We start from the raw sequence: 13,099 nt of genomic DNA on the forward strand, positions 1-13,099 counted from the left end.
TTTTTTTGGTTTTTCGAGACAGGGTTTCTCTGTGGCTTTGGAGCCTGCCCTGGAGCTAGCTCTGTAGACCAGGCTGGTCTCAAACTCACAGAGATCCACCTGACTCTGCCTCCCGAGTGCTGGGATTAAAGGCGTGCACCACCATCGCCCACCTTCGGTTCTTATATTCTTTCTGACCCCTTTCCCGGATGTTCCCTGAGCTTCGGAAGGGTACACAGATGCTGGACTAGTCTCCTGTATTTCCAACAGGGTATGTACTCTCGGCCCTCTCCATGATCCCTCAATGATCTCTGGTGGTTCTAGAGGTAGGAGTAGGGGCAGGGGTGGAAAACATCCAAACGGAATCTGGCCATAGTAACCTGTAGCCATAAATACAAGTGTTTGGAACCTGGCAGATCACACTCGTGTGATAAAGAAGACTCTCAGCCTTTCCCCCCATGCATACTCTGCGTCTGTTTGAATTTCTGTTGCTGTGATGAAACACCATGACCTGTGATATAAACACTCTGGGAAGGAAAGGGTTTACTTGGCTTACACTTCCACACCACTGCTCATCACTGAAGGAAGTCGGCAGGAACTCAAGCAGGGCAGGAACATGGAGGCAGGAGCTGACTCAGAGGCCATGGAAAGTTGCTGCTTACTGGCTTGTTCCTCATTTAGCCTGCCTTCTTATAGAACCCAGGACCACTGGCCAGGGGAAGGTGGCACCACCCACAATCAGTTGGGCCTTCCCCCACCAATCACAAATTAAGAAAATGTCCTACAGGCTTGCCCTACAGCCCAGGCTAGGGAGGGAACCCCAATTGAGAAAATATCTCCGTAAGACTGGATTTAACCCAGTTCCCTACCCTGACAACCCAGGCAGTGGTGACCTTGAACTTCTGATTCTACAGCCTCCACCTTCCTAATTCACCACCCCGCCTGGTTTATGAACAGCGCTGGAGGTGGAACCCAGCCAAGGTTTCCAACGAGTACCAGGTGAGAACGCAAAGCCCCAGCCCTCTTTAGAGAGGACGAAAAGGTCGTCTTCAGTCTGCTTTTGGTAAACAAACACTGACGTGTGAAGGAACCCGGGAGACAGGCTAGCTGGAAAGGGAGGTCTACTCAGGTGTGTCTGGGAGCGGTACAACCCCCTGAGATGAGATTGTCGGGCGAGGATTGAAGGCAATTGTGTTGTGAGACCCGGTTTAAAGCAGAGGAGATTCGAGAGCCTTCCCCGTCGTTAGAAAGGGTGGGAGAGACGGGAGCAAACGTCTCCAGGCCTTTCCATTTGCTTCAGCCCAATTGCTCTGCACTCCGGCGCTCGCCATGACTAGGGCGTGGCCCTGAGCCCCAAGCCTGGTTTAGGTGGGTGTCCCAGCCAACGCTCCTCCAGTGTGCACACGGAGGGGACTTACGTAACCTTCCCTTTTGCACACGTGGGCAGCCACCCAGCTGGAGACCGAGGCTCCGTGCTATTTTTAACTGCCTTCCTCCTTTGCTCCCGGTGACTCCAGCCCGCAACGGTCACCGCCGCCTTGCAGGATCTCGGCGGTCGCGGGCTGGGCAGAGGGACGGGAGCAGGAAGACGGAGACCCGACCTACCCGCCGTGCCCCGAAGGTCCACGCAGACCGGCTCGGGCCGGCGGGCAGAGAAGTGTCATTCACGGTCCCTAGCAACCGTCAGCCGGCCCCCGCCGCCGGGCCTTTTTACGACCGCAGCCGCAGGCGCGCCGCCCTGGGGGCAGGCAGGAGGTGTGTGGGGCGCGCCAGCCAATCCGGGCAGCGCGCTCCAGCGTAGCGCGTTCTGATTGGCGGAGCGCAGGGCGGCCGTAAGGCGTCCCCGGGTGTCGTGAGCGGGCGCAGAGCGAGAACGCCGAGGGCCGTGCCGGGTCGACGCCAGTGTCATCCGTGTGGATAGCGGCTTCACCTCCGACCGCAGGGCCATGGCTGGGACGCTGGTGCGGAAAGCGGCCGACTATGTGCGGAGCAAGGACTTCCGGGACTATCTCATGAGGTGAGTCTCGGGGTAGTCCGTGGGGGGAGCCGCCCGCCGCGGGACAACCCTGCGGCGTGCTGCCGAGGTGGGTGAGGCGCGCGGGCAGACCGTGCGCCCACCCGTGACCAGGGGGATGACTGCAGGTGACCGAGGTGATGCTGCTCCCACCCGTGACCAGGGGGACGACCGCAGGTGACTGAGGGGACGCCGCTCCCACCCGTGACCTGGCGACGACTTCAGGTGACCGAGGGGACGCTGCTCCCACCCGTGACCTGGGGACGACTGCAGGTGACAGAAGGGACGCCTCTCCCACCCGTGACCGAGGGGAGGGGACTCTGCTTTCTCCCTTGACCAAGGGGACGACTGCGGGTGACCGAGGGGACGTCACTCCGGGGCAGGGCGACCTAGGGGCTGTCAGGTGCCGGACAGCAGACAGACAGACGTAGGGTGACTGTAGGGACGCCGCTCCCGCTCGTGACCGGGCGGGCAAACGCCGCCCCTGCGCAGGCAGTCGAGGTGCCCTTGCGTGTGTTGACGTGGGGACACTGGGTGCCACCACCCCCTTCCTCGTGTCCCCATCGTCACGGGCCTGGGACTTGGCGGGAGCGGTGCTGGAATGTTCCCGGACGCGCCGAGCTGGTTGATGGGAGCTAGAATTCGCCGCATCCAGGTCGTTTTTCCTTCCGAGCAGTGTGTGTGAACTGCAGCCAAGCTGTCTGAGAGCCGCGGGCTTTTCCTTGCAGTTGTGTGTCGGGGGAGGCTTGACATTGAGCGATTGAAGAGGGCACTTTCTAGAATTCATTTTCACGTAAAATCTTTCGCTGCCTGCTTCTATTTATAAGTATTTCATAAGACTTAGAAACAGTTTAAAATATTTCCAAGCATAATTTTATTTTCTTGTGGTTTTTAAACCTCCATAAGTGGAAGGGTGCTGTTTAACTTTTAGCTCTTTCTTCCCTAGGAAAATATTTTTCTTTCTAGAACTTAACCCTGGTGATATATATTCTCAGTTCTTTCTTCTAGACGCCACCCTCACAACGACTTGGTTTGACTTTAGAAAGGGAGAATACATTATAAATAGAGATTTAGTTGTGACTCTGTGCTGTGTGGAGATGCGGCTCTAGTCCTTTGTGTTCTGTGAATGACTCCCTTCATTACATCCATCGCCAACTATAGCTTATGTGAGTTTGCAGCCTGCCGACAGTTCACATTGTTAGACTGAAGCCCTTCTAGAATTCGAAAAACGGTTTCTTCTTTTTTTTGAGACAGGTCTCATTTAATGCAGGCTGGCCTTCCAGGTCGCTATATAGCTCGGGATGATCTTGAATTTGTGATCCTTTCGCCGCCCCCGCCCCCTCCTGCGTGCTGGGGCGACAGGCACGTGCCAGCACACCTAGCTGAGGTGGTGCTGGGTAGGAAACCCAGGGCTCCTTGTACCCTCCTAGGCCAGCCAGTCCTGGCGCCTCCTGGCTTTGTGAAGTTGAGTGCGTGTGCATTAGTGGCTGCAATGCTGGACAAACATGATTTTATTTATTTATGAGACAAATTTCTATGGTAGCCCCTGCCGGCCTGGAACTCACAGAGATCCTCCTGTCCATGCCTCCTGGGTGCTAGGGTGAAAGGTGTGCGCCCCACTACCGGGCCTGTAAGAGCAGCTGTACTCCTAACTGCTGAGTCACCTCCCCACCCTTTTTATTTTTAGTTCTGTTTTTTGTTTTGTTTGTTTTGAGACAGGGTCTCTACACATCTCTGGCTGTCCCGGAATTCACGGTGTAGCCTAGGCTGAGATTTATTTGCTTCTGCCTCCTGAGTGCTGGGATTAAAGGTGTGTGCTACCACCATACCTGGCTTCAAAGTCTTCTTCTTAAGCAACTATTTCCTTATGTACCTTACTGACAATAAAACAGCCCTTTATTCTCTTTCAGTCTTCTTAGGTTTTTGGTTAAATTAGATGAGTGAGGTAAGACTTGTACTTTAAGGACTACGTGTACAGATTTGTTTTAGAGGTTTATTTTCGAGTTTATATCTTAGAGCAGAGGTGACTGTATACACGTGCGCGTGCACACGCGCACACACACACACACACACACACAGCCACTCACACGCTCACAGCTCTGAGGTTAAGGAGCTCTTGGCAGTGAATATTCTCAAGTTAAGGTGTGCTATTCTAAGTTGACTTTAACTTCTGAGTTCCCTAGAAAGCTTTACATTATCATCTGGGCGGTGGTGGCGCACGCCTTTAATCCCAGCACTTCAGAGGCAGGCAGATCTCTGAGTTCAAGGCCAGCCTGGTCTACTCGAGCCAGTTCCAGGACAGGCTCCAAATTACAGAGAAACCAGGTCTCAAAAAAAAATAAATAAAAGAGTTTATATTATTTACCTAAGTGGAAAGTTGTGGTGGAAATAACAGAACACATCCTGGAAAACATGGAATTAGAGTGGAAAGAACCCAGAATTTCACCTGCCACTGGAGAAAACTGATATTTAGACCAAGCAGAAAACTTGAGGTCCTCTGAACACCCAGCTTGTGAAGCCAAAACGGAAGGAAGAATGGGGCATAGAAATGGCCGTGGAAGAGAGCAGGGTTTGGGTTCCTAGGGGGACTGGGGATCGAGGCAAGCTTTCATTGTGTGGCCATGACTGGCCTGGAACTCTGTAACCCTGGCAGATCTTGAACTCACAGAGACCTGCCTGCCTCTGCCACCCATACCCAGCCTGGTGCCTTCTGCCCATGCCTCCCATCTTTCTGCAATACTGTTTCTTACATTCGGCCTTTGGACTCTTAGCACTTTCTTGTTCTATTATTGACCTTCAGAATTAATGACAATGAAAATGTTGACCTAGCCATAGTTCCACACTGGATAGCTGGAAAGTCCAGTTTATCCAGTGTACTGAGGTATTTACCATTTTACACGGGTTCTAATTGTTAAATTACAACTAAAATATTTTTAAAAATTGAAATATAGGTGAGCATTTTTAGCAAAATACAGAATTACAATCCAGACAACCTTAAAATCTCATCCCATGTGGTCAGGATATAAAATAAATGAAAAAGTTTACTTTATTTTTAAAAAAAATCCCATTTAAATAGTGTTATAAATAAGACTTTCAGGCTGCTGGTTGGATCCTCTTCATATGCTAAAAGTATTTAAGTTATAAATGAGTTTACAGTTAACTGTGTTCCCTAAAATAGCCATTGTACTGGGAAGAATGGAACAGAACGTAAAGATGATATAATTGTCCATATAGACAATCCCAAAGGACCAAAAATCTTATGGAACTGACAAGTAATAATAGCAAGGTAATAAGATAATAATTAGTGTACAATGTTAATATCTAAAGGTCTGTTGCTTTTCTATTTACTTTCACTAATAAATGCAACTTGAAATTAAAATGTACTGTCATCTACATCATCAGCATTTACCCAAATGCTGAAGCCTCATTGGTGTTGGGTACTGGGATTGGATCCAGGGCCTGTGCATGTTAAACACACAGTCTCCCACTAAGCCATATTCCTAGCCCTAAATGAAATAGATGTAGATTTAAAAAGATCTAGCAAAATTACACACGAGAGCTATCTAAGAAAACAGCTGTGAAAGATAACTGAAGAGCCAGGTAACGGAGCGGAGCTGCTCCAGGTCCACAGAGGGAAAGGCTCGGTGTCCAAGATTCTGTTCTTCCCAGCTTAATTGACAGAATCAGCGCACTGCCAATCAACAAACGGATTCTGGACTTCATGTAGAGTTTGGTGCCCAGCAACACCAAGAGATAAAACAGTAAATTAGTAGGTGAGTAGCTAATATGAGGAGGTAGAAGCCCTGGTGTAACTGATAGGTACTGAGGAAGAACAGTGGGGAGGCTGACACTGCCCAGTTTTACAGTTTGGTCTGAAACTGCAGTCATCAAACCTGTGCTACTAACACAGGACTAAACAAACAGATCGATGGCACAGCCTAGACAGGCCATAAGTAAATACACATAGTACAGTCAACTAAACTTTGGCCAAGGAGCAAAGGCAAAATAATGTAGCAAAGACAGTCTTCAACAAATGATGCCAGCAACTGGCCATCTACATTTAAAAAAAAAATTTAGACACGGCCTATGTCTAACAAAATGTTTTCTCGATTCACATTTATAGATCTAAACATAGAGTGCAAACTATAGACTATGGGAGAAAAACTAGATTACCTGGGGTTGGCAATGGCTTTTTAGATACAATACCAAGGCGTGATCCATCAAAGAAAGAATGGGTGAACTAACCTTCTTTAAGACTAAAATTTTCAGCTGGGCATGGTGGTTCATGCCTGTAAATGCTGTACGCAGATGTGGAGGCATGAGGATTGAGAATTCCAGACCAGCCTGGGCTGCACAAGGAGACCCTGTCTCAGAAAACAGTGTTAGAATGTCTGCTGTGTGAAACAGAAAATAGACCGACCTAAAGGCATCTGAGCACTGATAGTTCCTGAGATAACTGAAGCTGGCTGAGCATCGCAACAGATCGAATGGAGACAGACAGCAAGTCAGCCTGGGAAAGTTGCTCCTCAGCCCCTGTCATCATAGGAAGTCAGTGGAATTTAGCAGAAACGTGTCACCCAAACATGCATCTCTGGCAGTTCCGGAGCTGCTTTGGAGCTATGGGAACTCTTTACTGCTGGTAGAAATACAAATGGACCCACTCTGGAGTACAGGTCTGCCTTTCTTACAAAACTTGACCTGCTCCTGCTATATATCAGAAATCATACCCCTGATAGAAACAGAGAACTTGAAAATTTATTTCCACACAGGGTCCTACATGTGGCTATTTATAGCAGCTCTTGCATAACTATCCAAACTTGGCGTCAAACAAGTTGTCTTTCAGTGAATGTGTGGTTAATGGAATGTCCAGACAGTACAATATTGTTCAGGAAATCATTTACAAAATCATAAAAATATATAAAGGAAACTTAAGCTCACGTCACTAAATAAAATAAGTCAACTTGAAAATAACATATAGTTCAAGATGCTATAATCAGGATTCAGGCTTTTGTCAAAAGCTCTGAGCCTGCAAAAGGATATCTGGTGGGCAACCAAAGCAGAATTAAAGATTCTCATTTGCCTGGGGTGAGCATTCAGTTTTGTGCTGGCTTCTGAGAGGAGGGAACCTTTATTGAGAAAATGTCTCCATGGACTGTGAACAGTCCTGTACAAGAGCTTCCTAATTAGTGATAATGCAGGAGGCCCAGCTCGTTGTTGATCCTGGATTCTAACAGGAAGCAGGCTGAGCAAACCAGAATACAAGCTAATGCACAGCCTGGTTCCTCCCTTGTCTAAAGGTTTCCTCGTCCCTTGAGTTCCTGTCCTGACGACCTCAGATGCTGGGCCATTACCTGGAAGTGTACACCAAATAAATCCTTTCCTTCCCAAGTCACTTCTTAGTCATGGTGTTTTATCACTTAATACAGAAATAGAAATGCTAACTAAGACAGATTTGCTGTCTAGAACATGTTAAAAAGAGCTGACATGAAGCCGGGTGTGGAGGTATATTCCCTTAAACCTGGCACTCGGGAGACAGAGGCAGGTGGGTCTCTTCAAGTTCAGAGCTAGCCTGGTCTACATAGCAACTGTGAGTTTTAACCAATAGGAATACAGAATGAGACCCCATCTCAAAAAGGGGGATGGGACTGGGTGTGGTGGCACACCTGTAACCCCATCACCAGGGCAGTGGAGACACACAGATTCCTGGGGTTTGCTGGTCTGTGTGCCTAATCTACTTTGCACACTTCAGGACAATACAAACGAACAAAAACTAAGATGGGTAGCTCCTGAAAAGAGTAACAGCTGAGGTGGTCTTCTGGCTTGCATCATGTATGTGCACATCAGTGTGGACACACAGAAAAGCATCTTTGCCTTCATTCTGCATCCGTCTTCTCTGCTACCTTAAACTTGAGGTCAGATTCCTGCCCAGCTCTGCAGTAAACATGTTAATTATTTAAGGAGCGTTAGTCTAAAACTGGCAATGCAAAGCTGGTCCATCCTAAAGTGACCTAGTCGTCTTCTTCCCCCTCAAGTGGGAAAATTATTTCACGGCAGTTGCTGAGTACCCCTGTCCACCCACCCACAATCACACAGTAATTTTCCACAACAAGACTACACAGAACCAGACCTGAGAAATGACCAGCCAGAACACAACTGACCACCACTGCTTACTATGCAGACATCTTGTCTCTGCTTTCATTCCTTCCCCACTGTAATCTTCCAGCTAGTGCCAGTACCTTAAAGGTAACTCTTAGAATATTAATCCCCTCTTCCCATTGTGTGACCATATTGAACAAACTGCTTCATGGCTGTGTCTTTGGTTGGACTCTTGGAGCTGTGCTTTAGTTAGGATTTCTATTGCTGTGAAGAGAAGAGACACCGTGACCATGGCAGCTCTTATAAAGGAAAAACATTTCATTGAGGTGGTGGCTTATGGTTCAAAAGTTCTGTCCATTATCAGCATGGCAGGAAACATGGCGGCATGCAGGCTGTCATGGTGCTGGCTACATTTTAATCAGAAGGCAACAGGAAGTGACCTGAATGTTACACTGAGTGAAGCTTGAGCAAAAGAGACCTCAAAGTCCACCCCTACAGTGACACACTTCCTCCAACAAGACTACACCTGTTCCGCATTGCCACACCTCCTAATAGTACCATGAATAGCCAAATCTGGACTGTTGGGACCCCGGGTCAGGCCTAACTTGACACAAACTAGGGTCATCTGGGAAGAGAGAATATCATTTGAAGAATTCCCTCATCAGACTGGCCTGACCTTCTTATTACTGATTGATGATACAGTAGGTTCAGCCCACTAGGCAGTGCTACCCCTGGCACATAGTCCTAGGCTGAGCAAGCCATGGAGGGTTAGCCAGTAACCAGTGTTCCAGTGGTTCTATCTGCCTCAGTTCCTGCCTTGACTGTCTGCTCTGACTTCCCTTCATGATGGGCTGTAGGCCATAAGATAAAATAAAGCCTTTCCTCTTCAAGTTGCTTTTGGTTGTGGTCTTTATCACAGCAACAGAAAACAAATGGGGGCAGATTCTAACTATGTGACGTTCTGGAAAAGACGAAGAGCAAGAGAAGGATGAAAAGGCAGAGTGCAAAAGTTTTAGGGCAGTAGGACTCTGGTGACCTTGTCTGGTATGTCAGTTTTTAGGGCAGTAGGACTCTGGTGACCTTGTCTGGTGTGTCAGTATGTGGCACGTGTCACCCAAATGTAATGTTTTCATAGTCAACTGAAATACAGCAGGTGACCAAATAAAGAGAAAATAAAACACACTACTGCCCCAAGTTACCGTTGAAAGTAGCCACGCTTGCTACTATACCATCCATGTCAGTCTGTGACTTGTGTGTTGTAAAGCATGTACTGTTACATAATGGGGAACACAGTTTTTCCTAGTGTGGCTCTGCACAAGTGTGCTTTTCATATATTTTTAAACACATAAAATGCATGTGCCTAAGGCATGAAACATTGCTTTTTAAATTGTTTTATTACATATGGGTTTGTATGGATGCATACTAAATGTGTGGGTGCTTGTGGAGGCCAGAAGAGGGTGTTAAACCCCTTGGAACTAGAATTATCAGCAGTTATGAGCTGCCCAACCCAAGAGAGCTCAAATTCTCTAGAAGAATAGCTGATCTATCTCTCTAGCCCTCACTTTACACATTTCTGTGATTTGTTTTTGAAAGATTTTTTAATGTATATGTTTGTGAGTCTGCATGCAGTTGCCCACGGAGGCAAAGAGAAGGCATAGCAGCCTATGGAACTGAACGTGTAGGTAGTTGTAAGCTGCCATGTGTGCTGGTAATGGAGCCTAGGTCCTCTGCAAGACAGAGCTCGGTTAGATGCTGCTAACTAAACCATCTCTGCTCCAGCCCCACAAAACTTTTTTTTTTAAGTCTTTTTTGTTTCGTGGGTTTTTTTGTGTATGTGGGGTGGTTTCGAGACAGGGTTTCTCTGTAGTTTTGGAGCCTGTCCTGGAACTAGCTTTTGTAGACCAGGCTGGCCTCCAACTCACAGAGATCCTCCTGCCTCTGTTTCCTGCATGCTGGGATTAAATGTGTCTGCCACCACCGCCCAGACTGTTTTGTTTTGAGACAGGGTTTCTTTATATGTAGCCCTGACTGTTCTGGAACTCATTCTGTAGACCAGATTGCCTCAAATTCACAGAGATCCTCCTGCCTCTGCCTCCCGAGTGCTGGGGTTGAAGGCTGCGCCACCACTGCCCAGCATCCACATTGTATTTCTATTAGGCAGCTCAATGCTAAAAATGAAGCTTATTTTCGTAAAGGTTTTTATTTCACTTGTTATTACATATGATTCCTTAAAAAGTTGTTTTTCACTTCCTTTATGTGAGGAGGTTCGTATGTCATAGCTCACTTGTGAAGGTCAGAGAACAACATGGGATTCACTCCGTCCTTACGGTGTAGGTCCCGAAAATCAAGTTCAGTTGTTAGACTTGGTGACAGACACCTCTCCCTGAGCCGTTTGGCCAGTCCTCACTTAGACTGTGTTGCTAGCATGTGACTAGAACTTAAATGCATGTGAGCTGGATGGGCTGGAACTGTTGGAAGGATCTGATTCTTTTTCTCTTTGTTTTGTTCCCTCCATGTCTTCTCTGTCTGAACCTTGGCGACTCCACAAAATAGTACGGTAAGAAAATTGTATCCATTCTGGGCACTTGTGGACTTTCTGCTTTAATAGAGTTACAGACACCAGGCATGTGGGGTGGCCTGACTCCCACACTCGATGGTAAGCTGTAGTGAAGCATTCTCCTGGGCCCGGCCTCTGTAGACCACAGCCTGCAATGCTTCAGTACTTAGAGCCCCTTTAGAACTGGCAGCTGATGAGAGGGGAGTGGGGAGGCAGACTGAGGTGGTCTCATGGCTTGCTTTCCATGTGACAGATCCCACACCATGAGCTTGTTCCTTGTTTGAACTTTTTATAGCTACAATAAAAATAGCAAAGTAACATTTTTGCATATAATTGATTAATGTTAATCAAAAAATTCCTTGGTTTTCTATAAATTAACTGCAATTTCTGGCAACCTAGACCAGACACACATTTCCGAGCCAGGAAGAGAGAATTAGTTTCATACCAGATGAAGAATATGCATTGAAAGCTTTCTTTGTTGAAATGATTTCTGCTGTATGTGTGTTTGTCTGTTGGTAACAGAGACTCGCCTTGTAGACCAGGCTAACTTACCATTCACTCATTCCTTTGTTTGTGAGACAGGGTCTCTCCGAGTAGCCTTGGCTGGTCTGGAGCTTGATACGTTAAAACAGGCTAACCTCAAACTGGCAGAGACTCCCCTGCTTCTACCTCCCGAAGCTGGGACTAAATGTGTGTACTGCCACACCTGGCTAGGTTGAACTGAACTCAGCGTCTTCCTGTCATAGATGCCAGAGTGTTGAGACGCAGGTGTGAGCCATCACATCCAGCACCCTGTGTTTTAAGGAATATATTTAAATGTAGCTCAGTGCCATAGTTCTCTGTGTGTTTCTTAGCTTAACTAGAAATCCTTCAGGCGCCTGGACAACTTTGGATCTGTTCCACTGTCTGTCCCCCTGGGCAGAAGGCAGGTTATATCTGGTAGAGAGGGCTGTAAGTCCCTCATAGAGTAACGAACGCTTCAGGCTTTCTTATGGACATAACAATCTGTGCGTCATAATGTAGATATCAAATCAAGACAACCATCCAGTGCAAACAGTGGGAAGAGATTAACAGGAAAGAGATGGAAATAGACCAAGTGAAGAAAGAAAGGAGGAAAAGCAACATTATTGTGGAGCAATAGAGTTGAGGGTGAAGCAACATCTAATAAGGAGACAGGTAGGAGAGAAGTCCAAAGGCTAATAAAGGAGTAAGAACTTACCCTTACGAAGGCCTGGGGATACGGGGAAAATGAAAGTTAGTGTCTAAGACATGAGCAGAGAACAACTTACCTAGGTAATAGGAGTTTGACTGCATGAAGACTAGTTAGTTGTGCAACACAGACATCCAGAGATTCACCCAGAGAAACCAACAAGGCCTGGCCATAGAGATTATAACTCACGTTAAGTTGGGCAGTCCTTATGCTGGCTGAATAGAAATTTTCTCATAATTATTAAAGCATAAGCCCAGAACTTACATTTAAGCTTATTGGGTTAGCATTCCAGCTTATTCTCCCAGCATGCCAAATGTGGTTCTAGGTTATTTTTCTTGTGTTGCCCTTGTTTTCCTGGAGGATTTTAAGATTGTAATGACCTCTTCTCAAAGCAGAGTCTAGAATTTCAGTCTCTGTTCCTCACCATGGCCGTCAGCTGGGAGTCCAGTGAGAACCACTTTCACCAGTTAGTGTGTTCAGACTCTCTGCAGATAGTTGTAATTCAGGTGACAAAAACATTTTAGTACATTTTTTTTTGCCTCAGAAATTAAAATAAATTAGACATGGCTGCTATTGAATAGTTTAATTTTGGTTACTTTAGATATAGTTTTAGAATGAAAGATTATCAGATTATCTGCTTTTTTTTTTAAACTACTTCAAAAGTATTTTCAAACAGTTGTCATTTTCTAAGGGAGATTCTGTCTGTAGATTTTCAAGTTCTTTGATCTTAGTATAGTTCATGTACAGGCTGGAGAACATGTCCTTACTAGAGCTGAAGAGATAGCTCAGCAGTTAAGTGTAAGTACTGTTCTTGCAAAGAACCTGAGCTCTGTTCCCAATACCCACGTTGGATGGTCCACAACCACTTGTAATTAGTTTCCAGGGTGTCTGGTGCCCTCTTCTGAACTCCAGGGTCACCTATACTTAGACCCGTAGATACCCCCCCACACACACATATACACACACTAACACATATACGCATAATTTAAAAAATCTTTTAAGCCAGGCACGGTAGTACACGCCTTTAACCCCAGCAGAAGTAGACAGATCTCTGTGAGTTGTCTGTTGTGCTACATAGTGAGACTATATCTCAAAAAACCTTTAATCCAGCACTCAGGCAGGCGTATCTCTGAGTTCAAGGTCAGCCTGGTCTACAGAGTGAGTTCCAGGACAACCAGGGCCACACAGAGAAACTCTGTCTTTTTTTTTAAATTTTTTTAAAAAATATTTATTTATTATGTAT

The 13,099-nt window shown here is 46.6% G+C and overlaps 1 protein-coding gene across 2 annotated transcripts in view; it reads left to right on the top strand.

The window, feature by feature from the left end:
• The first annotated feature begins 1,764 nt into the window (after window positions 1-1,764).
• Mpc1 (mitochondrial pyruvate carrier 1) overlaps window positions 1,765-13,099 on the top strand; it is a 13,508-nt gene continuing 2,173 nt past the window's right edge. The window contains exons 1-2 of one of the 2 annotated variants that reach the window (XM_005363360.3): window positions 1,765-1,996; window positions 10,643-10,646. In XM_005363360.3, coding sequence (XP_005363417.1) covers window positions 1,926-1,996; window positions 10,643-10,646 — 75 coding nt within the window. In that variant the 5' untranslated portion in view covers window positions 1,765-1,925. The other variant, XM_026787418.1, reaches the window with a different exon arrangement.

This window comes from Microtus ochrogaster, linkage group LG9 (assembly GCF_000317375.1).
Source record: "Microtus ochrogaster isolate Prairie Vole_2 linkage group LG9, MicOch1.0, whole genome shotgun sequence".
NCBI classification, from domain to species: domain Eukaryota; kingdom Metazoa; phylum Chordata; class Mammalia; order Rodentia; family Cricetidae; genus Microtus; species Microtus ochrogaster.